The following is a 25,625-nucleotide window of genomic DNA, read 5'->3' as shown; positions in this document are numbered from 1 at the left end:
AATTATAATAATTCTGTTTGAGTCCACCTTTTAAAACCCACTTAATCTTTAATCTTCTGTATGACTCAGTTTTTAGTATCTTATAATTTTTAAGTCTTCAATGGAAGCAATCTTTCAAACTTCTTTTCATTTGTAATATTCTTAGTTCACTGGGCTATCTAACATGTTAAGGAAATTTAAAGTTATGTGTTCCAACATGAGGGATAGTTGTGGTACTGGAGCGCTCTGTATCTTGACTGAATCACTGTCAACATGGCAATGTGATACTGATTTGAAGATAAGGGTATTAAAAATCCATTTATGATGAAACTGTTTTATGTTCCAAATATTGAATATTCATCAGTCTTAAGTGCAATGCTTTTTAAATGAAGTTCGTAGTCTATCATGAGAGACCACACAGAGAAGAACTGTGGAAGCTCTGCGAAAGTACTGACCTTGAATTTCTCATGAAGCAAAGAGAGCTATGTTACACCTCATGAATCACAGAGACAAAGTACAAGGGTTTGATGCCACTGAGCATGAACAGAGTCCAAGTCTGTCGGGGTGTGGCTGGTTAGGGCTCTCTCCTTCGCTCTGACTAGTGATCTGTGTAGACTACAGGCCAGTGATAGGCTGGGAAGCCTGAGGTCTTTCTGTGGTTGAATCTGACTTTGAGACAACACAGCTGTGGACAAGTGCAGAGCTGTCATTTAGTTTATTGAGTCAAAAAGCTTGAAGGACTCAGTTGATACATTAGACAGGCTGCTCACTACGTAAACCTTCTGCATAGACTTGTTCCAGGACCACTGGCAATCAAAACCCAACAATGTTAAAATTAACAATTGTTTTTGCTTTAGTTTTTTAGGATGTTCTTTCCCTCTCCTAAGAGTAGATAACTCTGTTTAAATTCACCAAAATGTTGTTTGCCTTTTCAAAAAAAAATGTTGATTTATTTTATTATAAGCATTTCCCAAGACATAAATCATTTCTTTTTTGAGTAAACATTTAAGGTTTGCATGACATGCCATTGCATTGAAGCATCATCCTTTAAATAAAAGGCCAGCAATATATGAGAGGTTAAGTGGAGTAAATCGATTATTTCTTGTTTTTCACTCTCACATTTATAGTCCTTTAAATGACATTGTGCCCATATCTTTGCATTTCATATTGCCTTTTTGTGATTCATTTGTTTATGGAATTTGACTATTTAGTGGGTTTCTCAAGGATTTTTTAAAATTAGTGCATATAAAATTGACTCATATAGAGCCCTTTCTATAATAAATGTTTTGTATATTAATTTGTTTGCTATGGTATAGAAGTTCATATTTTTGGTAGTTAAATCTAAGGCATTTTTCTTTGCTAAACACTCCATTACTTTTCTTAAAAGATTTTATTTATTTTATTTGAGAGCTAGAGTTACAGACAGTGAGAGGGAGAGACAGAAAAGTCTTCCTTCCTTTGGTCCATTCCCCAAATGGCTGCAATGGCCAGAGCTGCGCTGATCTGAAGCCAGGAGTCAGGCACTTCTTCCTGGTCTCCCATGTGGGTGCAGGGACCCAAGGACTTGGGCCATCTTCTACTGCATTCCTAGGTCCTACCAGAGAGCTAGACTGGAAGTGGAGCAGCCCGGACTAGAATGAATGCCCATATGGGATGCCGGCGCTGCAGGTGGAGGATTAACCTTCTGTACCACGGAGCTGACCCCACTCCATTATTTTTTTTTCCAGCCTTTTTTTTTTTTTTTTGACAGGCAGAGTTAGAGAGAGAGAGAGAAAGAGAGAGACAGAGAGAAAGGTCTTCCTTTTTCCATTGGTTCACCCCCTAAATGGCCGCCATGGCCGGCACACTGTGCTGATCTGAAGCCAGGAGCCAGGTGCTTCCTCCTGGTCTCTCATGCCAGTGCAGGGCCCAGGCACTTGGGCCATCCTCCACTGCCCTCCTGGGCCACAGCAGAGAACTGGACTGGAAGAGGAGCAACCGGGACAGAATCTGGCCCCCCGGATTAGCCTAGTGAGCCGTGGTGCCAGCCTCCCACTCCATTACTTTTAAGCTTAGAATATCCTTCCTTATTCAGAGTACATATAATAGGAAATATAAAATTTCAGGGTGTGAAAAAGATAATGTCTCTAATTTATCTATAATGAGCTTTAACATGTGACAATTTTATACATTGACTTTAGTTTTATTCCTTACCAAAAACTAGCTATTTTTTTTCTTGTTAAGTCAGCCTGATACTTATAGATTATATAAGTATCTATAGAAATTGCTATACAGATTATGAGACTATAAATAAGCTTAACCCAGTTCTTAGTCTACTACACAGTGGGTATATAATTTTTGTTGTTGTAAGAAACATTTTAGTGGGATTTGAGTCCTTGGTTCAGTTGTTCCTGGAGCTACCTGTATGATAGTTTTTCGTTTCCATGAGACACTTTTGATTATCCTTATAACAAATTTCTTTTGTGATATTGTTAATTTGACTTCTTTTATCTGTAACAAGAGGTGCTGAATGACATTGCTCATGTTGTTTAAAAACACCTGTTTGGTTCTAACTTACAATGGCTTGTTTCAGAGGGAGTGCCTTTCCATTCATATTGGTCAAGCTGGCATCCAGATTGGGGACGCTTGTTGGGAACTTTATTGCCTGGAACATGGAATCCAGCCAGATGGCATCCTTCTTGACAGTAAACAGCATCAGCCGGAAAATGCTAACATGGAGCATATGAGTACATCTTTTAATACCTTCTTTTGCGAGACAAGAGCTGGGAATCATGTGCCCAGAGCACTCTTCATGGATTTAGAACCAACTGTTATAGGTAATGTAAATTTTGCATTCTAGTGTACTTAACCCAGACAAAATAAGCAAGTCAAGTGCTTGTGATTATCAGAGCTAGCTAATCTACCTGTACATGATCATGTGGAAGTTTTCCAATTGTAAAGCTTCATTCAGTGACAATTTAGAGTGATGAGCAAGACAAACATATCCAAAGGGAAGATTAGGTTTCCCTATGTGATAAAACTAGTTAAAACCATTAAAATTTATCTGCACATTTATCAGAATAAAACACTAAATCTCCTGGATTTGAGAGCCAGTTGTTAGAATCCATTGGTAAAGAATCTAAAATGTTGTCATTTTTTACTTGTAGACTATTTGAAAATGATTTCAAAGAAGAGTCAAATAAATCTTCAAATTGTGGGGGAAAACATCACAACTTTATGATTGTTAATGCTGAACTTTGTAATTTCTTGTTCAAAAACTTGAAACTAGAGAATTCTGGAGAGCATATAGATTCTTACTGACTTAAAAGAAAATCTAGAGAAGAATGTAGATGTTGGTTATTTATTCCTGTGTAATTAACAATTCCCAGACTTAGTGGTTTAAGACAGTAACATTCACTATGTTGTTCATGAATCTGCCATTTGTGTTGGGCTCAGAGGAACAACACCTCTCTGTTTCACTTGGGACCAGCTAAGAAGGTTCAAGGGGAAGCTGGGAGATCTACTTTGAAGGTGGCTCACTCTCATGGCTGCCAAGTTGGTGCTGGCTATTGACTGAGGCCTGGGCCAGGGCTGTAACTGGGAGCCTGGCCCCTTTTGACTTGGGCATCTATATGGCTTGCTTGGGTTTCTTTGTGGTATGGCAGCTGGGTTCCAAGAATTATAATCCCAAGAAAACAAGAGAGAAGTTCATGACATTTCTATAACTCATTCGTTGAAATCACAGAGTATCACTTCAGCTATTCTCAATGAATCTAGGCAGTTATAAAGATCCCCCAGGCAGGAGACAAAAATCCCTCCTTTTGTTACAGAATAGTGAGGTTCTAGGAACATGTGTGAGATGAGATATATTGTTGTGGCCATCTTTGGAAAACACAGTCTGTCCATACTAAATTGGAGTTGATTTTCTTATCAGAGTGGAGCCAGAATAAGTTACAAAATTATAAGGGAAAGTAGACTCATACCCATGTGAATGAACAGATAAATAATTTTGAGAGGGTGAAATTAAAACCTGTTGAGGTCTATATATGGTCCAACATTACTCTGTTGGATACTGTGAAAGTAAAAAATAAGGAATTATTGATGACTTTAAGAAAGGATGAGATTCATACGAATGCTAAGAGAAGCAATTGTTTTATATTCTGACTTGAGTTATACATGCTTTAATAGAATATCTGTGTTTTTGTTTCAGATAAGTAGGAGTTTGCAACTGTGAGCCTCAGCAGAGATCTTGTGTCTGGGAGCTGGGCAGGCTGGAAATGTATGTCCCTAACAAACTTTGACAAATGTAGCTGAGGGAGCAGTATAAGAAGTCAGATCTCAGTATTAGGGATGTTAAAGCAGATATTTTAGCCTGTGCCCATCCAGAGATGGTAGGCAAATGGGAGGATTAAGGCTCAGGATCAGAAGCTGAGGAAGTCAGAGGAGAAAGAGAAGGTGAAGACTGAAAGAAAAATTCCAATCCTCTGGGACTCAGCCTGGAGGAATGGTGACTTTGGGGGTCCCTGAACACAGTTCTCAGATTTCAGGAGAAGCCACTGACTTTCCTTGTTTTATTCAACAGGTAAGAGAACCTTATCTGTCCTAGGCATCATTCTTGACTCTGGAGAGTCAAGTCTTAGTCCTCATGGAGCTGACTTTCAAGTGGGGTTCAGACCAATAAGAACCAAACAAATAGCATGTCTAATGGTGATAGTGGTATGGAGAAAAACAGAGGGGTGATGGGGCAGGGACTGTTGTGAGTGGGAGTCAGTGGGTTATAGGGTTGTCACGGACCTGATTATGAGGATCTGAAGGAAATGAAGCTCAGAATTACTTCTCTGGAAAGTATCAGAAGCTTTTTTGACAAAGTGATATTCCATCTGAGTCTTGAATGGGTGCAGAATAGTTCACAGACGAGAGAATAGACACCACAAGCAATGATACATTCAGACACCTGTGAGTATTGTTTTGGCTTGAACATGGAAAATGAGTTGATAAATAGGAATCATTGAAGACTAAAACAGGATTATAAATAACATAATCTAGTGGTTTAGAAAACAAACAGTTTTGGCCAGCGCCATGGCTCAGTAGGCTAATCCTCCGCCTGGTGGCGCTGGCACACCGGGTTCTAGTCCCGGTCGGGGCACCGATCCTGTCCCAGTTGCCCCTCTTCCAGGCCAGCTCTCTGCTGTGGCCAGGGAGTGCAGTGGAGGATGGCCCAAGTGCTTGGGCCCTGCACCCCATGGGAGATCAGGAGAAGCACCTGGCTCCTGCCATCGGATGAGCGCGGTGTGCCGGCCATTGGAGGGTGAACCAACGGCAAAAAGGAAGACCTTTCTCTCTGTCTCCCTCTACTGTCCACTCTGCCTGTCCAAAAAAAAAAAAAAAAAAAAAAAAAGAAAAAGAAAACAAACAGTTTTAACAACTGTAGTCTTAGAAGGCAAAAAATGGAGTCTCCTTGAATAAGATGCTTAATCTGAATTTTAAAGGAAATAGTAGGGGGCAGTAAAGACTTTCTAGCATGGAAAAAGATGATTAAAAACAAATTGAGTTAGTAAGATTGGTTACAGAGATTTATTCATTAATTTCTTCAACATTTACTTGGTACATGCTATGTGCCAGATATTTATCGAGACAGTGTGAATTGGAGAAAGTTACAGGACTGTTGTAACATGTAGGCTTCACCTAATGTCCTGATGTTGAGAATAGAAAAGAAAACTGATCAGGGAAATGTCTATGTAGAAAATGGATGCTATCTTCTACTTCCATTCTTCCTTGATATCTTTAAAACTCCCTTATGTGTTAAATAAATATTCTAGACAGAGAAGACAGAAGAGCCTCCCTGAGATTGATAGATGAAATATGAATATTATAGGAGGACCTTATTTTGTAGTAGAGACAAGTTCAGTGTGGGACATGGAATTTAATTTTTTTGGATCTTCTTAATTCTAATTTTATGTGTTTATTTTTCTTTAAAAATGTTTCATAGTCATATGAAATTGTGCATATTTATGAGGCACTATGTGATGCTTCATTACATGTGTATACTATGTGATATCTAATCAGGGTAAATTCTTTATTCTTTCAACTATTTAACATTTCTTTATTTTGGAAACATCCAAGAATCCTATCTTCTAGTTTTTAAATATAGAAATATATAATAAGTCAACATTATCTATCTTCATCCTACTGTGCAATAGAACCCCAGAACTTTATACACCCATCAATTACCCTTTCTTCCTCCCTCTTTCTCCACTTTCCGCCCCAGCCTCTGGTAACCCCTGTTGTATTTTTAATTTCTATGAGATCACCTAAATGTTTTAGATTCCACAGATGAGTGAGATCAGTGATATTTGTCTTTCTGTGTTTAGCTTATTTCACTTAACATACTCACCTCTATCCAGTTCCATCCATGGTGTTGCAAATGATAAGATTTTATCCTTTTTATGGCTAAGTAATGCTTCATTGTCCGTATGTACCATGTTTTCCTTATCCATTCATCAATTGATGGGCACTTAAATCATTTCCATTTCCTGGCTATTGTGAATAGTACTACAATAAACAGGGGAGTTCAGATGTTTCTTTGAGAGATGGATTTTATTTTCTTTAGATTTTAAAAAATATTTATTTATTTATTCGAAAGTCAGAGTTACACAGAGAGGAGAGGGAGAGAGAGGAGAGGGAGAGGGAGGGAGGGAGAGAGAAGGAGAGAGAGGGAAAGAGAGAGAGAGGTGAAGAGAGAGAGGGAGAGAGAGAATCTTTCATTTGCTGGTTCACTCCCCAAATGGCTACAATGGCCAGAGGTGGGCCAGGCAGATCCAGAAACCAGGAACTTCTTCTGGGTCTCCTATGTGGGTGCAGGGTCCCAAACTCTTAGGTCATCTGATGCTGCTTTCCTACGTATATTAGCAAGGAGCTGGATTGGAAGTAGAGCAGCAAGGTCTTGAACTAGTTCACACAGGAGATGGCAGCATTGCAGGTAGTGGCTTTTTACCCACTGCACCACAACTGCTCTCTCCAGCCCCACCCTGCCTTTTTAAAAAATTTTTTTTCCTTAGATTTATAATCAGAAGAGGGTCTGCTGGATCATATGGTAGTTCTATTTTTTTTTTTCTGAAGAACCTCCATACTGTTTTCCACAAAGGCAGCAATAATTTACATTCCTACCAAGTGTCCAAGGGTTCCCTTTTCTCCACATCCTTGCCAACACTTGTTACCATTTTTTTAAGATTTTTTTATTTGGAAAGACAGTGTTACAGAAAAAGAAAGATCTTCCATATTCTGGTTTACTCCCTAAACAGCTGCAACAGTTGAAATGGGCAAGGCTGAAGCCAGGAGGCTAGAACTCCTTTGGATTTCCCACGTGGATGATAGGGGCCCAAGTTTCTGGGCCATCTTCTGCTGCTTTCCTAGATACATTAGTAGAAAGCTAGACTGGAAGTGGAGCAGCTGGGACTTGAACCAGTGCTCATTTGGGATGCCAGCATCTTAGCCAGCAGCTTAATCCTCTCAGCCATAACTCTAGCCTCATTTTTTGCTCTCTCTCTCTCTCTCTCTCTTTGATAATAGCTAATTTTACTGCAGTGAGGAGCTATCTTATTGTGGTTTTGATTTGGATTTACCTGATGATTAGTGATGCTGAGAATTTTTCATGTATCTGTTGGCCGTTTGTATGTCTTTCTTTGATAAATATCTTTTTAGGTCTATTGTCCATTTTAAAATTGGATTGTTTGCATTTTTTTCTGTTGGCATTGTTTGAGTTCTTTATATATTCTGGACATTAAACCCTTATGAGACATTTACCTTATAAATTAACTCTCCTATTCTGTTGGTTGTCTCTTCACTCTGTGGATTGTTTCCCTGGCTGTGCAAAAGCTCTTTAGTTTGATGAAACTCAATTGTCAATTTTTGCTTTTATTTCCTGTGCTTTTGGGGTTGGATCCAGAAAATCTATTTTGAATTGATTTTTGTACAAGGTGGGAGTGCTCTAGGTTATTCTTCTGCATGTGTATAACCAAATTTCTTAGCACCATTTATTAAAAAGACTTTTTATTCAATGCATGTTTTTAGGACCTTTGTCAAAGATCAGTTAACTGTAGATGTATTGGTTTACTTCTAGGGTCTCTATTTTATTCTGTTTGTCTATGATTTTATGCCAATACCTTGCTGTTTTAATTACTGTAGCTTTGTTTTAGTTACTGGTAGTATAATGCCTCCTGCTTTGTTCTTTTTGCTCATGATCACTTTGGCAATTTTTTTTTTTTTGTGGTTCCACACAAATTTTAGTGGTGTCTTTTCTAGTTTTGGGAAAAGTATCATTGGTATTTTGGTAGGGATTACAGTGAATATGTGAATTGCTTTAGGTAGTTTGCACATTTTAATGATAGTGATTTTTCAATCCATGAAAACAGAATGTCTTTCCATTTCTTTGTGACCTCTTCAATTTCTTTCATCAATGATTTATAGTTTTCTTTCTAGATAGTTTTCACTAACCTGGTTAAATTTGTTCCAGGTATTTTATGCATTTTTGGGGGGGAGGTAACTATTGGAAATGTGATTATTCTCTTGATTTTTTTAAACTTTTATTTAATGAATATAAATTTCCAAAGTACAGCTTATGGATTACAATGGCTTCCCCCAACCATAACTTCCTTCCCACCTGCAACCCTTCCCTTTCCCGCTCCCTCTCCCCTTCCATTCACATCAAGATTCATTTTCAATTCTCTTTATATACAGAAGATCAGTTTAGTATATATTAAGTAAAGATTTTGACAGTTTGCCCCCACATAGCAACACAAAGTGAAAAAATACTGTTGGAGTACTAGTTATAGCATTAAATAAGAGTGTACAGCACATTAAAGACAGAGATCCTACATGATATTTTTTAAAAATTGATTAATTTTATTTAGATGATTTTCTTCTGGTGTTTGACAATTCTAATGATTTTTTTTTTTACATCTACTTCACATCTGGCAACTTTACTGAATTATTACTTTAAACATTTTTTGGGTGAAATCTTTGGGGTTTTCTATATATAAAATTATCACCTGGAAGCAGTGACAATTTGACTTCCTCATTTCTAATTTGAATGCCCTTTATTTCTTTCTCTTGCTTAATTGCTCTAGGTAGGATCTCCAGTACTATGCTGAATAAAAGTGATCATCCTTGTGCTGTTTCAGTTCTTAGAAAGTCTGATTATTTCCCTATTCAATATGATGTTAATTGTGGTCTTTATTATATTGAGGTATGTTCTTTGTATACTTAATTTGGTCAGAGTTTTTAATCATGAAGTAATTTTATCAAATGCCTTTTCTGCATTTGTTGAGGTGATCATATGACTTTTGTCCTTCATTCTTTTGATACGGTATTACTACATTTATTGATTTGTGTATGTTGAACCCTTCTTATATCTCTGAGCTGAAACTCACTTGATCATGGTGAGTGATCTTTTTACGTGCTGTTGGTTTTTATGTGCTAGTATTTTGTAAAGATTTTTGCATCTGTGTTCATCAAGGATATTGGCCTGCAACTTTCTTTTTTTGTTGTATCTTTGCTGGTTTTGGTATCAAGTTATAGCTGGCATCATAGAATGAATTTTGAAGAATTCCCTCCTCTTTTTTTTTTTTTTGAAATAATTTAAGAAGGATTGGTGTTAATTCTTTTTTCAAATGTTTTGTAGAATGTAGCAGTGAAGCCATTTTTTTGTTTGATGTGTAGTATTTTTATTGCTGATTCAGTCTTACTACTAATTACTGATCTGTTTATGTATTCTATTTACTCATGATTCCATTTGTATAATGTATATATATCCAATAATTTGTCCATTTTTTTCCGTATTTCTGTGGTGTCAATGCTAATATCTCCATTACCATGTCATATTCTGTGTGTTTGAAATGTCTCTCTTTTTACCTCTGTGAGCCTAGATAAGAGTTTATCAATTTTGTTTATCTATTGAAAGAAACAACTTCATTTTACTATTATTTTGTGTTCTTTTCATCTATGTTATTTATTTGTGCTCTGGGTTTTGTTATTTCTTTCTTTCTACCAATTTTTGATTTGATTTATTCTTGTTTTTCTCGTTCTTTGAGGTGTACCCATATGTTGTTTATTTGAAATCATGTTTTTTTTTTTTTTTTTTTTTTTAATGCAGTCATTGATTGCTATGAACTTCTCTCTTAGTACTGTTTTTGCTGTATCCAATTGATTTGGGTATGCTGTGTTTCTGAATTCATTCCAAGAAATTTTTAGACTTCCTCCTTGATCTATTGATTGCTCAGGAGTAAGTTGTTTAATTTCCACTTCTTTTTGTAGTTTGTAACATTTTTCTCACTGTTGATTTCTAGGTTTACTACACTGTGGTTAGAAAAGATACTCAAGATGATTTTTACTTTTTTAAATTTTTGAAACTTGTTTGTGAACTACTCTATGATCTATTCTGGAAAATTTCCTATTTACTGTGGAGAAGAATGGAAAGTTCTATAGATTTCAGGTACAATGGATCTAGAGCACAGTTCAGCTCTTGTTTCTTTGTTGATTTTCTGTGGATATGATCTGTCCATTTCTACAAGGGTATTAAAGTATTCTATTGTTATTGTCTTGGAGTCTATTTCTCTCTTCAGGTCCATTAATATTTGTTTTATGTATTTGGTTGCTTCAAATACTACATGCATATATATTTGCAAGTATTATTCCCTCTTGCTGGATTGAACCCTTTGTATAATGACCTTTTTGGTCTCTTTTTACTGCTTTTGATTTAAAACACATTTTGTCTGATAGAACTGTGGCTACTCCTGCTTTCTTTTGTATCTCAGTTGCATGGAATAGCTTGTTCCATCCTTTCATTTTCAATCTTTCTGTGTTCTTGCAGGTCACGTCAGTTTCTTGTAGTCAGTGTATAGTTGGGTCCTGTTTTCAAAAAATCCATTTGGTCACTCTATGTCTTTTAATTCAATAATTTAGTCCATTGAAATGTGATAATTGTTGACAGGTAAGATGTTAATATGCCCATTTTGATACTTACTTTGTATTTTTATTATAGTCCCTTTATTTCTTTGTCCCAATCTTCATTCATGGTTAAGGGATTTTCTCTAGTGGTGTACTTTGAGTCCCTGGTTATTGTTTTTGGTATCCCTATGTGTAGGTTTTGTTTTGTAGTTATACCTTGATTTTTGCAAAATATTCCTTTTGCTTATAACAAGATATCTTGAAATGATAACAACTTGACATCGATTTTAAAAATGGGAAATGAGACAATCAAAAATTGAGGAGAATAATCCTAATAAGGCACTCTACATTTGTGTTCCATTTCTCCCTGCATTTGGAATTTTGCTGTTACATATGAGCTTTTCCCATTTTGCCTGTCTCTAAACATTTTAGTGTAGTTACAATTTTTAGAATCTTCATGATAGAAATGTAAATGATTAACATCACTATGTTTACAATATTAGAGCATTCTGAATTTGTTGTTAGAGTTACCCTTACCAGTGACTTTTCTACCTTCTGACACTTTCTTCTTACTTATTAGCCTCTTTCAGTTTGAATAATTCCCTTCAGCATTTCTTGAAAATCAGGTCTGTGATGATAAATTCTTTTACTTTTTCTTTGGCTCAAAATCTCTTCATCTTCTCCTCTGAAGAAGAGCATTGCTCGATACATGTATTCTTGGCTGGCGATTGTTTTTCTTTTGGTACTGTGAAAGTCTCAACCCACTCCCTCTTGGACAATAAGGTTTCTTTTTTTCTCTTTATTTTATCTTCTTTATATAAAGGGAACAAATTTCTGGGCTGTAAGACTTCTGAAGTCTGCAGTCAGGTGACTTGGGTTCCCCATTTTGTTATTTGCTTCTTTTCTCATACAGCTTCCAGAATCCTCTCTTTACCTTGTAGAGTTTGATTGTAATATACCTTGGAGTAGACTTGGTTGTGTTGTCTTGGGTGACCTTTGACCTTCCTGTACCAGGCTAGTTATAGTTTTCTGTAGGTATGGGAAGTTTTCTGTGGTTATCTCCTGGAATATTTTTTCTATCCCTTTGTCGTTCTTAAGTCCCTCTTAAATCCCAGTTACTCAAATATTTCCTCTTTCCATGTTATCTCATATTTTCCCAACAATTTCTTCATTTCTCTTCTTTCTTCTCCAACTTTGTATTTTCGAATAGCCTATCTTTGAGTGCACTGATTATTTCTTCTCTTTTATCTATTCTGCTACTGATGCCTTCTATCATGTTTTTTTTTTTTTAATTTCACTGAGTATATTTTTCAGTTGAAGGTTTTTTGCTTGACTTTAATTACTTCCTACTCTATCAAATCTCTGTTAGAATGCTGATCATTTCTCTATGTTCTCTTGAATTTCATTGAGTTTACTTAAAACAGCAATTCTGAAATCTTCTTCTGAGCATTTCAAAATTTCCATTCCTAGATGGTTGGTTTCTGGCACCTATTTAGCTTCTTTGGTGAAATTTTGTTTCCCTGGAATTTTCTGATGCTTGTTGAACTATGACGTCTGCACATTGAAGGATTGTAGTAATCTGGTTTCATTTGTCGCTGTCCTTCTAGAATGTCTAAGTAATCTAATCTGCTGCTGAGGTAGGCTATGTTCTGTTGGCTAATGAGGTGGTCGATTGCCTGATGCTGCACATATCTGACTGGGATACAAGACTGCTCAGCTAGGAACATGGAACTCCACTGAACACTGAAGCAAGTTCTAACACTCCATCTAGTCACTGACCTAGGGAAAGGAACCATCAGAATCTTCTTGATGCTGGGTTTTATCAACCTGATATTGAGTTCTAAAACGGTCTCATGATTCCTTTCTGTGTGTCCAAGGTTGGTGGGGTGATGGGAGAGGTAGCTCCTCAGGCAAGTACTAGGAGGATCACACCTGGGTCTCACAGTCACCAAGTTCTGTGAAATCTTAGGGATGCACACAAGGCCCACAAAAGACAAATGGTGCTGCACACCAAAAAAGTCTATCTCACGTGACATTGGGGCAAGTCCAGGATGGTCCACAGGCACTGGCCTGGGGATGGAAACCCAGTGGGCAGATTTGCCCAGAGTTGGGCTGTACCAGCCCAACACTGATTTCTAAGACACAGTCCTTTGGCTCCTTGTTGTCTGGGCTGACAGTTCCCTGGCTGCCCAGATTGGCCCCAGGCTGGGTGTACATGGGTTCCATTGTCCTTGGGCCTCACAAGATTTCAGGGGCACCTTCCAGGCCCATTGAAGTCTGGCAGTGACACACCCCAAAATGAGTCCTACTCATTGGAGCACAGGTTTCTGTCTGATGCCAGGTAAGTCTAGAGGCTCAATCTGTGAGTGTTGGCTAGGTGGTAGAGGCCTTTGGGCTCTACCAGGTGCTGGGTCTCAGAGTAGTAGGCTATGTTTTGAGCTCTAAGGTACAGTCCTCATTTCCCTTTCCTGTTTCTGCAAGGCTTGAGTTTTGCTTTCCTCTGGTGTTTGGGGAGGGTAGTGGATACCACCTGGTTATGGAGGCACCAAATACTACTGAATGGATAAGGGCTTGTGGGCAGGAGCCAGAAGGCTCAACCTGATTTTGTTTTTCACAGTGGACCTGGCACTGGGATTTGGTTTGCTCTTGTTCTCCTAAGTGAGAGGCATCTCTCTAGGCCATGCTCCTTGGGAGATGGGGGAGGGATGACATATGCAACTCTTTCCTTCTTAACTTTTCTTGTGACTATAACAAGATAAGGTGCTGTGTTCTCTCACTTGGCTTCCATAGCTGCAGTGAAGACAACTTGGTGTGTGTATAGCTGTTCACATCGTGTCTCTGTGGGAAGGTGATTACTCAAACCTCTTACCCAGCTACCACCTTAGTATAGCACGGATTTGACCAGGGCATGGGATGTTAGTGTCAGTAGGTTGATTCCAATTGGAAATGCAGAGCTTCAACAACAGATGTCTGTTCCTCACAATTCTGGAAGCTGGAAGTCTGAGATCAAAGTGCCCCCATGGTTGGCCTCTGGTGAGAGCTCTTTTTAAAAATTATTAATTTATTTTTTACTCAATTAATTCAGAAAGGAGGAGGAGAGAGAAACATGAGCATGTGCATGCATGTTTAGGCATGTATGCTTGTGCATACACATGTGCAGGTGTGCACACACACACATACATACACACACACTCCCATCCTCTGATTCATGCTCCCCAAATGCCCAGGAGCCAGAAACTCAATTCAAGTATCCCATGTGCGTGGCAGGACCTAAAGCATCTGAGCTATCACCTGTTACTTCCCAGGCTGCAAATTAATAGGGACCTGGGACTGGGAGTAGAGTTAAGACTAAAATCGGGCACTCAGATATGGGATTCAAATATCCCACCCCTTAAAAATTTCATTTTGTGTAGAGGGCTGTTTTCCTGTTTTTTGGGTGGTGCCCACTTTGCAGTGTACTCACCTGGCTGGGAAATCATCTCTCATGACTTCTTAGGAGAGCACTAATCTAATCTAACTGATGATCCCCTCATTACTCACTTGCATATTGAAGACCCCATTTCCAACAGTATCACACTGGGGATTAGGCATTGACAGATGACTTTTTGAGGGGCAAATATTCAGGAAAGCAGTTACTCCTTTTCAATTAAGGACTTGCTAATTTATCAAGGACTTTGTAAGGAGTCACTATTGTCATTCTCACTTTATAGATGAGGAGACTGAATCTTTGAAAGTTTAAGAAACTTGCCAAATGTCATTGACTTAAATGTGGTACTGGATTTGGTTCCAGGTTTGTTTTTTAATAAAAGTCACTGTTTTTTTTTTTTTTTAACAGAAAAGCAATGTATTTTAGAGGAGAACAAAATGTAACTGGTCACAACACTAACATAGGTATTAAATTGAGCTATGTAAAATTGCCAGTGTGTGAGTGTGACTAGTTTTAAACAAACAAAAAACCCCATCAATTTCATATGATTCAAGCTAATAATGGAAGGAATGACTTCAACAAGGTGGAAACAACAACAGTCCAGGAAGTCTTCAAACACCTCATGAGAGAACTACATTTGCAAATCTGTACAGATGCACAAAGGATTATAGCAGGTTTAACAAGGTGTTCCATGTGGCCAGATCTTAGAGTGTGTGACCAAAACAACAAAGGGGGATGAAGTTGAGCCAGGGGTTGCATCATAAGCATGGTTACAGGGAGGTTAGGAAGCTAAGAAAGGATTTGGCAAGTTTAAGGTTTTGGAAATGGGGCTGGCGCCGTGGCTCAATAGGCTAATCCTCCACCTGCGGCGCCGGCACCCTGGGTTCTAGTTCTGGTCTGGGCGCTGGATTCTGTCCTGGTTGCTCCTCTTCCAGTCCAGCTCTCTTCTGTGGCCTGGGAGTGCAGTGGAGGATGGCCCCAAGTCCTTGGGCCCTGCACCCGCATGGGGGACCAGGAGAAGCACCTGGCTCCTGACTTCGGATCAGTGCAGAGTGCCGACCACAGCGCGCCAGCTGCAGTGGCCATTGTGGGTGAACCAAGGGAAAAGGAAGACCTTTCTCTCTGTCTCTCTCTCTCACTGTCCACTCTGCCTGTCAAAAAAATAAAAAATAAAAAAATTTTGGAAATCGAATAGTTCTGAGTGATGATGATTCAAGTGCTGCTGACTGACATTGGAGTTAAGGAAGCTAAGGGACAGTGAAACAGCTGTGTTTAAAAACCATCAAAATCTCTGAAGATGTTGGTTTAGAAGACCAGATCAGGTACGGAAGTCTTCAAGCAAAATATGCAAATGTCCAGAAAGTCAGGATGGATGGGATGGGTGTTGTTATGAATAGCAGATTCTATAACTACTAAACTTGAAGCAAGAATTTTACTAAAGGAATCTATGGACCTAATAACCCATAAGAACCCAGCTGGAAATTGTCACAAGAAGATGTCCGTAAATTACCTCCTTAGACTGAAAATTAACATATAGCTTCAAGTAGGAAGCAAATAGTCTACCAAGAATTATATGCATGTATATATCTTAGTTATGACTATATCTTCACAACATCTAAACCTTGGTTTTCTTTTGGATGTAAGCAGTTAAAAGTTATTTAAACTCAATTTTAAGATCATTTTGGGGTATGCGAATGGCGGTTTAGAAATTCATGGTCATACAAAGGAGTGCAAGGTGAATTGAGAGAACAGTGTTGCTCTTGATGAATCTCCACTTAGGCAGTGAGCTTCTAGGGCTGACACAGCTCTTTGGTGCCAAGGTTGAGTCCTGGCTTTTCCACTTCTGATCCAGTGGGAAACTAATGCTTGTGGGAAGGCAGCGGAGAATGGCCCAAGAACTTGTACCCCTGCCATCCTCATGGAAGACCAGATGGTATTCTGCTTCCTGGTTTTGGCCCAGCCTTAACTGGTGTAGCCATTTCAGATATGAACCAGCAGATGGAAGATCTCTCTCTATTATTATTCCTTTCATACACACACACACACACACACAATTATTTTTTGAAAAGAAATCTTTTTCTAGATTAGGAATTCTGGAGTTTAAATTTCATTCTTTACCACAATATTTGGAGAAAGATGGGATTCAGGATAGGGGCCCCTGAGTAGATTAGCTAAGGGCTAACAGCTGACTTCCTTTCATTCTCTGCAGATGGCATCCGTACTGGAAAGTACCGTTCACTCTTCCATCCAGAGCAGCTGCTTAGTGGGAAGGAGGATGCTGCGAACAACTACGCACGAGGTCGCTACTCTGTGGGCTCAGAGATCATCGATCTTGTGCTAGAGAGGATCCGGAAGCTGGCAAGTGGCTCATCTTCTGCTCTGACCCAGACTGTGCCTGGGAAGTTATGATCCTGTAGCAGAACTCCCCAGCATTATCTATCTATTGATCTGCCGACCTATCTATTTATCAATCTATCTCACCATCACCATTGCCACCTAGCCCTCTCACTCTGGGTGATCAGAACTGGGGAAGAATCTTAACCTGGGCTTTGAACACACCCTGTTAGGTGGGAAGGATGACAAAAGCCTTTATTCTTTCTCAGTAGTCCCCATCTTCCCTTCTTCTGCTAACTCAGGGCTTGCCTTGTTTTCAGAGACTTCTGAAGCACTCTAAAACATTTTAATTTTCCAATAGTCATCACTATTTGTGACGTTAACAGGAGCACACCCTGCCTGGAGATTAGTTATTCTATTTACTGATGGTTAATTTTTCTGTTAAGGAGCTGAGTCTGAAGATTCCTTGCTGAATAAGTGTTTTGGTGTTTGGCATAATCTTTATATAACACCACACTTTTACATCAGCACTACAGATAGAGCATACAGATAATGGGCTTTTCATCTACTATGGGATAACATTATTTTGCTTCTATGTATACATATATTTAAAATTTTTACTTATCTACTCATTTGAGAAGTGGACAGATAGACAAACAAGAGGTCTCCCATCTGTTGGTTCATTCCCAAATGCCTACAATGATCAGCCTGGCCTGGGCCAGGCCAAAGCTTCGAGCCATGAACTCAATTCAGGTCTTCCACAAGGATGACAGGGACCAAACTATTAGTGCATGTTAGCAGGAAGCTGAATTGGAAATGGGGGAGCCGGATTTGAACTAGGCACTGTGATATGGGATGTGAGCATCCTAATTGGTTCACCAAATAATCTGCCCCCTGCACCATTTGAATATTTTGTTTATCATTTTCTCTTTCTTTTTCTTTTTCCTTTTGGTTGATAAAAGCCTTACTATAGATCTTATCCAGATAAATACATGGAGGGTAGTGAAAATTTAATTTTTATGCTTTGCTGTATAAGTATACTTTATCTGATATTCTTGGGAAAATAAATGTTTTAGATTTCAGATTTTTCTTAGATTTTGAAATATTCGCATATATGAAATGAAATATCTTGGGGATGAAATCCAAATCAAAACATAAAATTTATTTATGTTTTATATACATCTTGTATGCATAGACTGAAGATAATTTTATATAATTTTATACTATATATTTAGCATGTCTGCATTTTGACTACACCCATCACATGAAGTCAAGTTTGGAATTTTCCACGTGTGGCATCATGTCAGGATTCAAAATGTTTTAGATTATTCTTATGAATTAGTACCTCTCAAATATATTTCAAAGTAGCTATGTTTGCTGTGGAGTTAGTGGTAAGCTAGTTCTTTCTTCAATTTTTTTTTTTTTTTTTTGTTTTGAGGAATTGTATCCTTCCATTACCCTCAAGCTCACTGCCTCTGGATTTATTTGTCTGATTTCTCACATCGTGTTTACTTTCCCCAGGCAGAGCAGTGCAGTGGACTCCAGGGGTTTTTGATTTTCCGAAGCTTTGGAGGAGGCACTGGATCAGGATTTACATCTCTCTTAATGGAGCAGCTTTCAGCAGAATATAGCAGGAAGACTAAATTGGAGTTTGCTGTCTATCCAGCTCCCAGGATCTCCACTGCTATAGTAGAGCCCTACAATTCCATCCTCACTACCCATTCTACCATAGAGCACTTGGACTGTGCCTTTATGGTGGACAATGAAGCCCTCTATGACATCTGCCATCACAAACTTGGTGTTGAACGCCCCTCTTATGCCAACATTAATAGGTTGATAGGTCAGGTGGTATCTTCCATTACTGCTTCTCTTCGGTTTGAAGGGCCCTTGAATGTGGACCTAATTGAATTCCAGACTAACCTAGTCCCTTATCCAAGAATACACTTTCCCATGACAACCTTTGCCCCCATCATCTCTGCCGAGAAAACCTACCATGTGCAGCCCTCCGTGTCAGACATCACTGCTGCTTGCTTTGAGCTCTCCAACCAGCTGGTCAAGTGTAACCCTCGGCTTGGGAAGTACATGGCCTGCTGCCTGCTCTATAGGGGGGATGTGGTGCCTAAGGATGTGAATGCAGCAATTGCAGCTGTAAAGTCGAGGAACTCTGTTCAGTTTGTAGATTGGTGTCCAACTGGTTTCAAGGTGGGCGTCAACAATCATCCACCAGAGGTGATACCAGGAGGGGACCTGGCCAAGCTCCGGAGGGCTGTCTGCATGCTGAGCAACACCACGGCAATTGTGGAGGCCTGGGCCCGCCTAGACCACAAGTTTGACCTCATGTATGCCAAGAGGGCCTTTCTGCACTGGTACATTCAAGAAGGCATGGAACAAGGAGAATTCTCAGAGGCCAGGGAAGATTTGGCAGCCCTGGAGAAGGATTATGAGGAAGTGGGGCAAAGTTCCTGATGCATGGAACTATGGATGAATGGTGGAAATGAATGTTAAGTTCTAATGCGTGCTTTCTCTTCAAGCCATTATACATTTAGTAGATAGTTTCTCCTTTTAGAAGAGTATCTAAAATCAGGCAAGACCCTAAGTTCCACACTAAATTACGTGGGTCATTATTAACAATGATCACATACTTCTTTGTCTAATTCAGCTGTGATCCCTGCGAGCCTGCTGAGGTTCAGAGTTCTTTGAATAACTGGTTTATTCTAGTTGGTGATTTTTGTTTGTTTGTTTGCCTTTTGTCAGAATGAAAACCTGGCTTTATTCTTTCCTTATATTTTTTAACCAAGAGACTGTGAATCCCTAAAGATTATGCTTTTTATTTCTTGTTCTTGAGATGGAAAATATCACATGATGATTATGAATGTTGTTTCCCTATATCTATATTTTATACATTGATTAAATTATGAACATTTTTAATATGTTTCTTTTTATTCCTGCAGATGTATACCTTAAGCTGTCAGTTTGCTTATCATACAAACAAAAAGAAAATCCTTACATCTTTTCAACATTTGGATCTGGGTGTCCTGTAGGTCAGAGAGTGAAAATTGTCTCTTCAGCAACCTTGTCCTTGAGGAGCTGTCCTCAAAGCGTGTCCAGTGAGCCCTCCATCAGAGCCATTTTAGACGTTCAGTTAAGAGTCTGATTCTTTTTTCCATTTTTTATATAAAAATTATTTTTATTTATTTGAAAGGTAGAGTTACAGAAAGGGAGAGGCAGAGACAGAGAGAGAGAGGGAATGTTTATTTTTTAGGGTCAGGGCTGGGCCAGCCAGAAGCCAGGAGCCAAGAGCTTCATCCAGGTCTTCCACATGGATGCAGGAACCCGAATGCTTGGGCCATCTTCTACTGCTTTCCCAGGCCATTAGCAGGGAGCTGAATTGGAAGTGGAACAGCCAAGACTTGAACTGGCGCCCATATGGAATACCTGCCTCATAGACTGGTGGCTTTACCCCCTATGCCACAATGCAGGCCCCAAGAGTTAAATGTTAAATGGCAATATGGGGAGCAATAGGGGTATGACCTGAGCATTTAACATTTAAAAAATACCAATGGAATACAGTTTACAAAATAACTGTTAATGGACTATAAATGGTTTAAGACCACTAGTAAGACTTTTAAAAATCATGATGTTTAGCCCAATTAATAATTCAGAGTTAAGGTGAAGTAGATATTGCAAATGAGCTGGTGTGGGCTCAGGTGTTGCTCTTGAACAGAGGGCGCTCTCCAGGAGCCTCGTTCCTCTGCTGCTTTACCTTAGGGCCTTAGCTTTCCAGCTACATTTTCCTCTTGCCTTCTACAAGGTAAATTCTTTTAGCCCACATAGACATCTAAAGGTAGTGGTACTAAAGCCTCAGCTAGAGACACGAAGCTGTGTCTTTTGTGAGATTTCCCAAACTACATTGCTGTCACTTTCCTCTTGCTTGTGCATCACCTCATCGTTTCCTCCCTCCCCCTCTCCCTCCCTCCCTCCCTCCCTCCTTTCCTCTCTTTCCCTTTCTTCCTTCCCTCCCTCCCTCTCTTTTTTCCTTTCTCCTCCTCATTACTCTCTCCTTCCTTCCCCTCCTCCCCCTTCCTCTTCTCCCCTCCTCCTCCTCCTCCTGAATCCTCTTCTTCCTTCTCCTCATTCTATAAAATGTGCTTTACTTATTTCAGCTTCACAGCACAATTGAGGGGAAAGCATGACTCTCCATTTGTAACAGTTCTCTGGATATTCTTTTTTATTTTCATTTTTTAAATATTTTTTTAACTTTTATTTAATGAATATAAATTTCCAGTGTACACCTTATGGATTACAATGGCTTCCCCCTCCCATAACTTCCCTCCCACCCACAACCCTCCCCTCTCCCGCTCCCTCTCCCCTTCCATTTGCATCAAGATTCATTTTCAATTCTCTTTATATACAGAAGATCAATTTAGTATAAAGATTTCAACAGTTTGCACCCACATAGAAACACAAAGTGAAACATACTGTTTGAGTACTAGTTATAGCATTAAATCAAAATGTACAGCATATTAAGGACAGAGATCCCACATGAGGAGCAAGTGCACAGTGGCTCCTGTTGTTGACCCAACAAATTGACACTCTAGTTTATGGCACCAGTAACCACCCTAGGCTCTCGTCATGAGTTACCAAGGCTATGGAAGCCTTCCAAGTTCGCCGACTCTGATCATATTTAGACAAGGTCATAAAAGACAGAGTGAGGATAGTAACCAATGATCCTAAGAGTGGCATTTACCAGGTTTGAACAATTATACAGCATTAAGTGGGGAAGAGGACCATCAGTACACACAGGTTGGGAGTAAAGCCATTGGTGGTAGAGTAGAGGTTATGATTACAAAGGAATGAGGCCCAAGTATGCTAGACAGGGTCTAGAACAAAGGACAGAGTCATTATTAGAGGAGCTAAGAAAGGTGCTTTCTAAGCTACAATTAAGTTTTCTGATTGAGAGGCAAATAGAACCTGACAGAAGGGGCTTGATAATAATCTGGTGGGCTTTAGGCCTTGTAAGTTAAGAGGCCCAGACCTATCTATCTCTTCACATGGGGTACATCCTAAGGGAGGTGTGAACCTCCTAGGGGAAGGCACTCTGTTGACTTTCATTACTTGGCTGGCCTGGGAGGAGAGCTGGCCAGGTAAAGGCAGGGGGCATCTCTAACAAGAAATTTACAGTTCTGCCTGCAATGTTGCTGACCCTACTTGACCATCCCCTCAGCTGCAGTGGTCACTTTGGAAGCTGGGCTGAGTGAAGGGCTTTTCGGCTTAGAGCCAATAAGATCTGTGGCTCTGACCTGGGCATCCTTCGACTCCAGGGCAGGTCCATTTCCAGTGATCCAACTCTTGGCAGAGCTGCCAGGGCTCTTCACAAGCTGACTTCTGCTGAAGCCCATGCTTACCACATTGAAAGCCACTGCAGTGGACTGGCCTGTTGGGTCTGCTTGAGGGCAGATCCCTGTACAGATCAGCCATTAATAGGCCTGCCACCCATTGCTTCTGATGCCAAGCTTTCTTTTCTTCCTGGTTTGTGTTAAAGGAGACCAGAGGAAGCAAGTCAAGGGAGTGCCCGTTTCCCATCTCTAATCTTCGGTGGCCTGAACTACAAGTCTATAGTCACAGGCATGTTCTGTAGTAGTTTTTCTAAGGTAGACAATGCCCATGAGGAAAATTATATTCTCACTTTAAAACTTTCTTTCCCTTTGTTCTGAAAGGGAGGTTTTTTCTACTTACTGTATACTTTGCTGATGGCGAAGTGAATCTAGCTATGAGATTATTATTTAAGTTCTTATTTTGGCTATGCTATTACAGAAAAATGTTAGCCATCTCTTTTATAAGGTCTAAAGATTAAATTGTGCGTCCTACAGATTCCTTCATAATAGAATTAGTTTCCTACCTTGAAGAGAATAGAGAAATGAAAGAAGTTGGGCTTAGAATAGAGAAATGAGGGAGCAAGTCCTAGATCACTTGCTGACAATAACAATATCACATGAATACTTAGCAAACAGTTTCAACCATTAGATAACAACTTAAGAAAACATTTACCAGAAGATCCGATGCCTTCTATAAATTTTAAGAATCATGTATTTGAAAACAACTCTTAAATATCTAACATGGTGTAGTTTGTTTAACCAGTAAACTTAAGCACAACCATATAAAATGTTTTTAGTTTCTTTCTACCAACAAGTTTAAAACATATGATGCAGAGGTTCAGGTCACACAAATTAAAATGTATCTTTGATTGATTTTAGCAGCTTAAATTTATGGACAATCTTATCCATAAGCCATTTAAAATAAAACTCTTAATAAAATTTCCCCATGTGGACATACAATATGTATACACATATAACATAGCATAATAGACCAATATAGCAATTTTAATAATAGCTTTTAAAATCTTTAACTCTTTTTGTAGATTGCCAATTGATTTGAATTGCTTTTTGTTTTTAGTAACCTCAGTTAACCATACTTTCTCTCAGTTGGTACTGTTAATACATTATTGGCTTCATCTGTTTACAGAGCCATCCCAAAGTACTGAATACAATAGAAGTGGCTGGAAAAAGTCCATAGGAACCTATAGGAGAGCAGCTAAACACAGAACCAACAACACTTTAGTTTTATGAGCAGCAAATCATATATAACTGTGGATGACAAAAGACTTTAAGTCGCCATGTTTAAAATTATAAACTCATCAACCAACAAGAGGCACTTGCTTACTTCACAGTATTTTTGAAAGCACCTATAGGATTTTACAAGTATTTAACCCTTTAGGCCTCTGAGGCTTTCTCATTAAGATAACTATCATGTCTAGTAACACAAGATCATTAGACTTTTTAATTCTCAAACATTTGTATTAATAGCATTTTCCATTATAGAAACTTAAAGTTTGGTACCACATCACATCTTGACAGTCCTTCTAATATAATCCAAATAGCCTGATTAGTTGGTGTCTCTATAAGATGAGAGACATAGGTCCTTCGATATTTCAGTTGGGCCCAAACTGGAAAAACCAAAGTCCAGGATTTACTGGAAATTTTAGAGACCAGATTGTTTGAAACTTTGATTTTTTGAATGCCTGTCAAGAATGCCAAGAAGGCTCAAAATCCAAAATATCTGGTTGAAATAAGATTCCTTAAAATCATGACATAACACAGACCAAATTTGATCATTGTTACAAGGTGATTATTCAAATCTTTGAAAATAAGCACATATTTAAATAACCCATAGCTCTTAATAAAAATTCAGCTGTTTTTGAACAATTAGAATTTAACAGACATCAAGAGAACATAATAGATTACTTTAACACATTGCTTTAACAGAGCATCAGAGTTTAATTCTATGTCAAAGAGAAATTGAGCTTCCTGTGATCTTTTGCTGTGAGGTTTCCTTCCTTTACCTTCTTTCATATTGGTGACCATGTTTCTGTGTTTCTGTGTGTAACACATCTTTAAGCATCTTTTGCAGGACAGGACAGTGGCAACAAATTCTTTCAGTTTCTGTTTGCTATGAAAAGTCTTAATTTCACCTTCATTCACAAATGAGAGCTTTGCAGGATATAGTATTCTGGGCTGGCAGTTTTTCTCTCTTAGTACCTGGGCTATGTCTCGCCATTCCCTTCTAGCTTGTAGGGTTTCTGATGAGAAGTCTGCTGTGAGTCTAATTGGAGATCCTCTGAGAGTAATCTGACATTTCTCTCTTGCACATTTTAGGATCTTTTCTTTATGTTTCACTGTGGTGAGTTTGATTACGATGTGTCGTGGTGAGGATCTCTTTTGGTCATGTTTATTATGGGTTCTATAAGCTTCCTGTACTAAGATGCCTCTGTCCTTCTCCAAACCTGGGAAATTTTCTGCTAGTATCTCACTGAAAATGCCTTCTAATCCTTTCTCCCTCTCCATGCCTTCAGGAACTCCTAGAACCCGAATGTTGGGTTTTTTAATAGTATCCTGTAGATTCCCGACAATATTTTTTAGATTTCTAATTTCTTCTTCTTTTCTTTGGCTTGCCTGTTTCCTTTCCTGTTCTCTGTCTTCTAAGTCTGATATTCTCTCTTCTGCTTCGCCCATTCTGTTTTTAAGGCTCTCTAATGTGTTTGTCATTTGATCTATTGAATTCTTCATTTCATTATGATTTCTTGTCACTATCATAGTTTCTTGTTCCACTAGTTGTTTCATTTCATTTTGATTCCTCCTTAATATTTCATTTTCACGAGAGAGATTTTCTATCTTGTCCATGAAGGATTTCTGTAGTTCAAGAATTTGTTTTGAGAACTTCTTAATGATCTTATCAATTTTTTGAGATCCGCTTCTCGCATTTCTTCTATCTCATCATCTTCATAATCTCGAATTGGGGTGTCTTTTTCATTTGGGGGTATCATAGTATCTTCCTTGTTCTTGTTAGCTCGGTTTTTGCGTTTGTTGTTTGGCATGTTGGAGATATTTGGTTTCTTCACTGTGGTGTTGTTTCTTGTTACACTATGGCTCTATATTAAGTGGACTGTCTGCTTTCGGTGGAGCCTTGGAGGCTTGAGATGAGTGTGGACTGAGAGCTGTGTTTGGTTCCTCAGGGTTGAGGGTGTGTCAAAGATGATACTCCCAGGTTAGGTGTGGTAAATCTCTCTTTCTTTTTTTGATTCAAAAGGGAAGTAATTCCACACAGCTGAACATAATTGGAGGTAGTTAGCAGGCAAATGATATACCCACAGGAGCCAAAGATCGGAAGCTCTTTCCCAAGGACCACACGGGGGGAATCTGTGCTGCCCTCAGTGTGGGCTCCAATTTTCCTGCAGTCTCCCACTGGGTTGCCAAGTTAGATGCTAATCTCCTGTTATTTCACCCCTCCCCCCAGAGTCAGGTTTTTCTGCTAGGCTGAGGGCCGGTGCAGACCTGAGGTCACCCTGCTTATGACGTATGTCAAAATGGCGCCTGCTCTTTGTCTTGCTCGCCTTTGAGAGGTGAGC

At 39.1% G+C, this 25,625-nt stretch overlaps 1 protein-coding gene across 2 annotated transcripts; it reads left to right on the top strand.

Moving 5' to 3' along the window:
• The first annotated feature begins 2,555 nt into the window (after window positions 1–2,555).
• TUBAL3 (tubulin alpha like 3) lies at window positions 2,556–19,469 on the top strand. Of its 2 annotated transcripts, none has more exons than XM_062211026.1 (3): window positions 2,556–2,795; window positions 16,539–16,691; window positions 18,189–19,469. In XM_062211026.1, exons 1-3 carry the CDS (start codon window positions 2,693–2,695, stop codon window positions 19,127–19,129), a joined length of 1,197 nt encoding a protein of 398 aa, XP_062067010.1. In that variant the 5' UTR covers window positions 2,556–2,692; the 3' UTR covers window positions 19,130–19,469. The 2 variants fall into 2 exon arrangements, with proteins under 2 accessions (XP_062067010.1, XP_062067011.1); XM_062211027.1 differs by lacking the exon at window positions 2,556–2,795 and adding an exon at window positions 4,200–4,237.
• Window positions 19,470–25,625: the final 6,156 nt, after the last annotated feature.

Source organism: Lepus europaeus, chromosome 14, assembly GCF_033115175.1.
Source record: "Lepus europaeus isolate LE1 chromosome 14, mLepTim1.pri, whole genome shotgun sequence".
In the NCBI taxonomy this organism is placed as follows: domain Eukaryota; kingdom Metazoa; phylum Chordata; class Mammalia; order Lagomorpha; family Leporidae; genus Lepus; species Lepus europaeus.
Note: the sequence above shows the minus strand (reverse complement) of the source record. Positions and strands in the feature narration are given on the sequence as shown.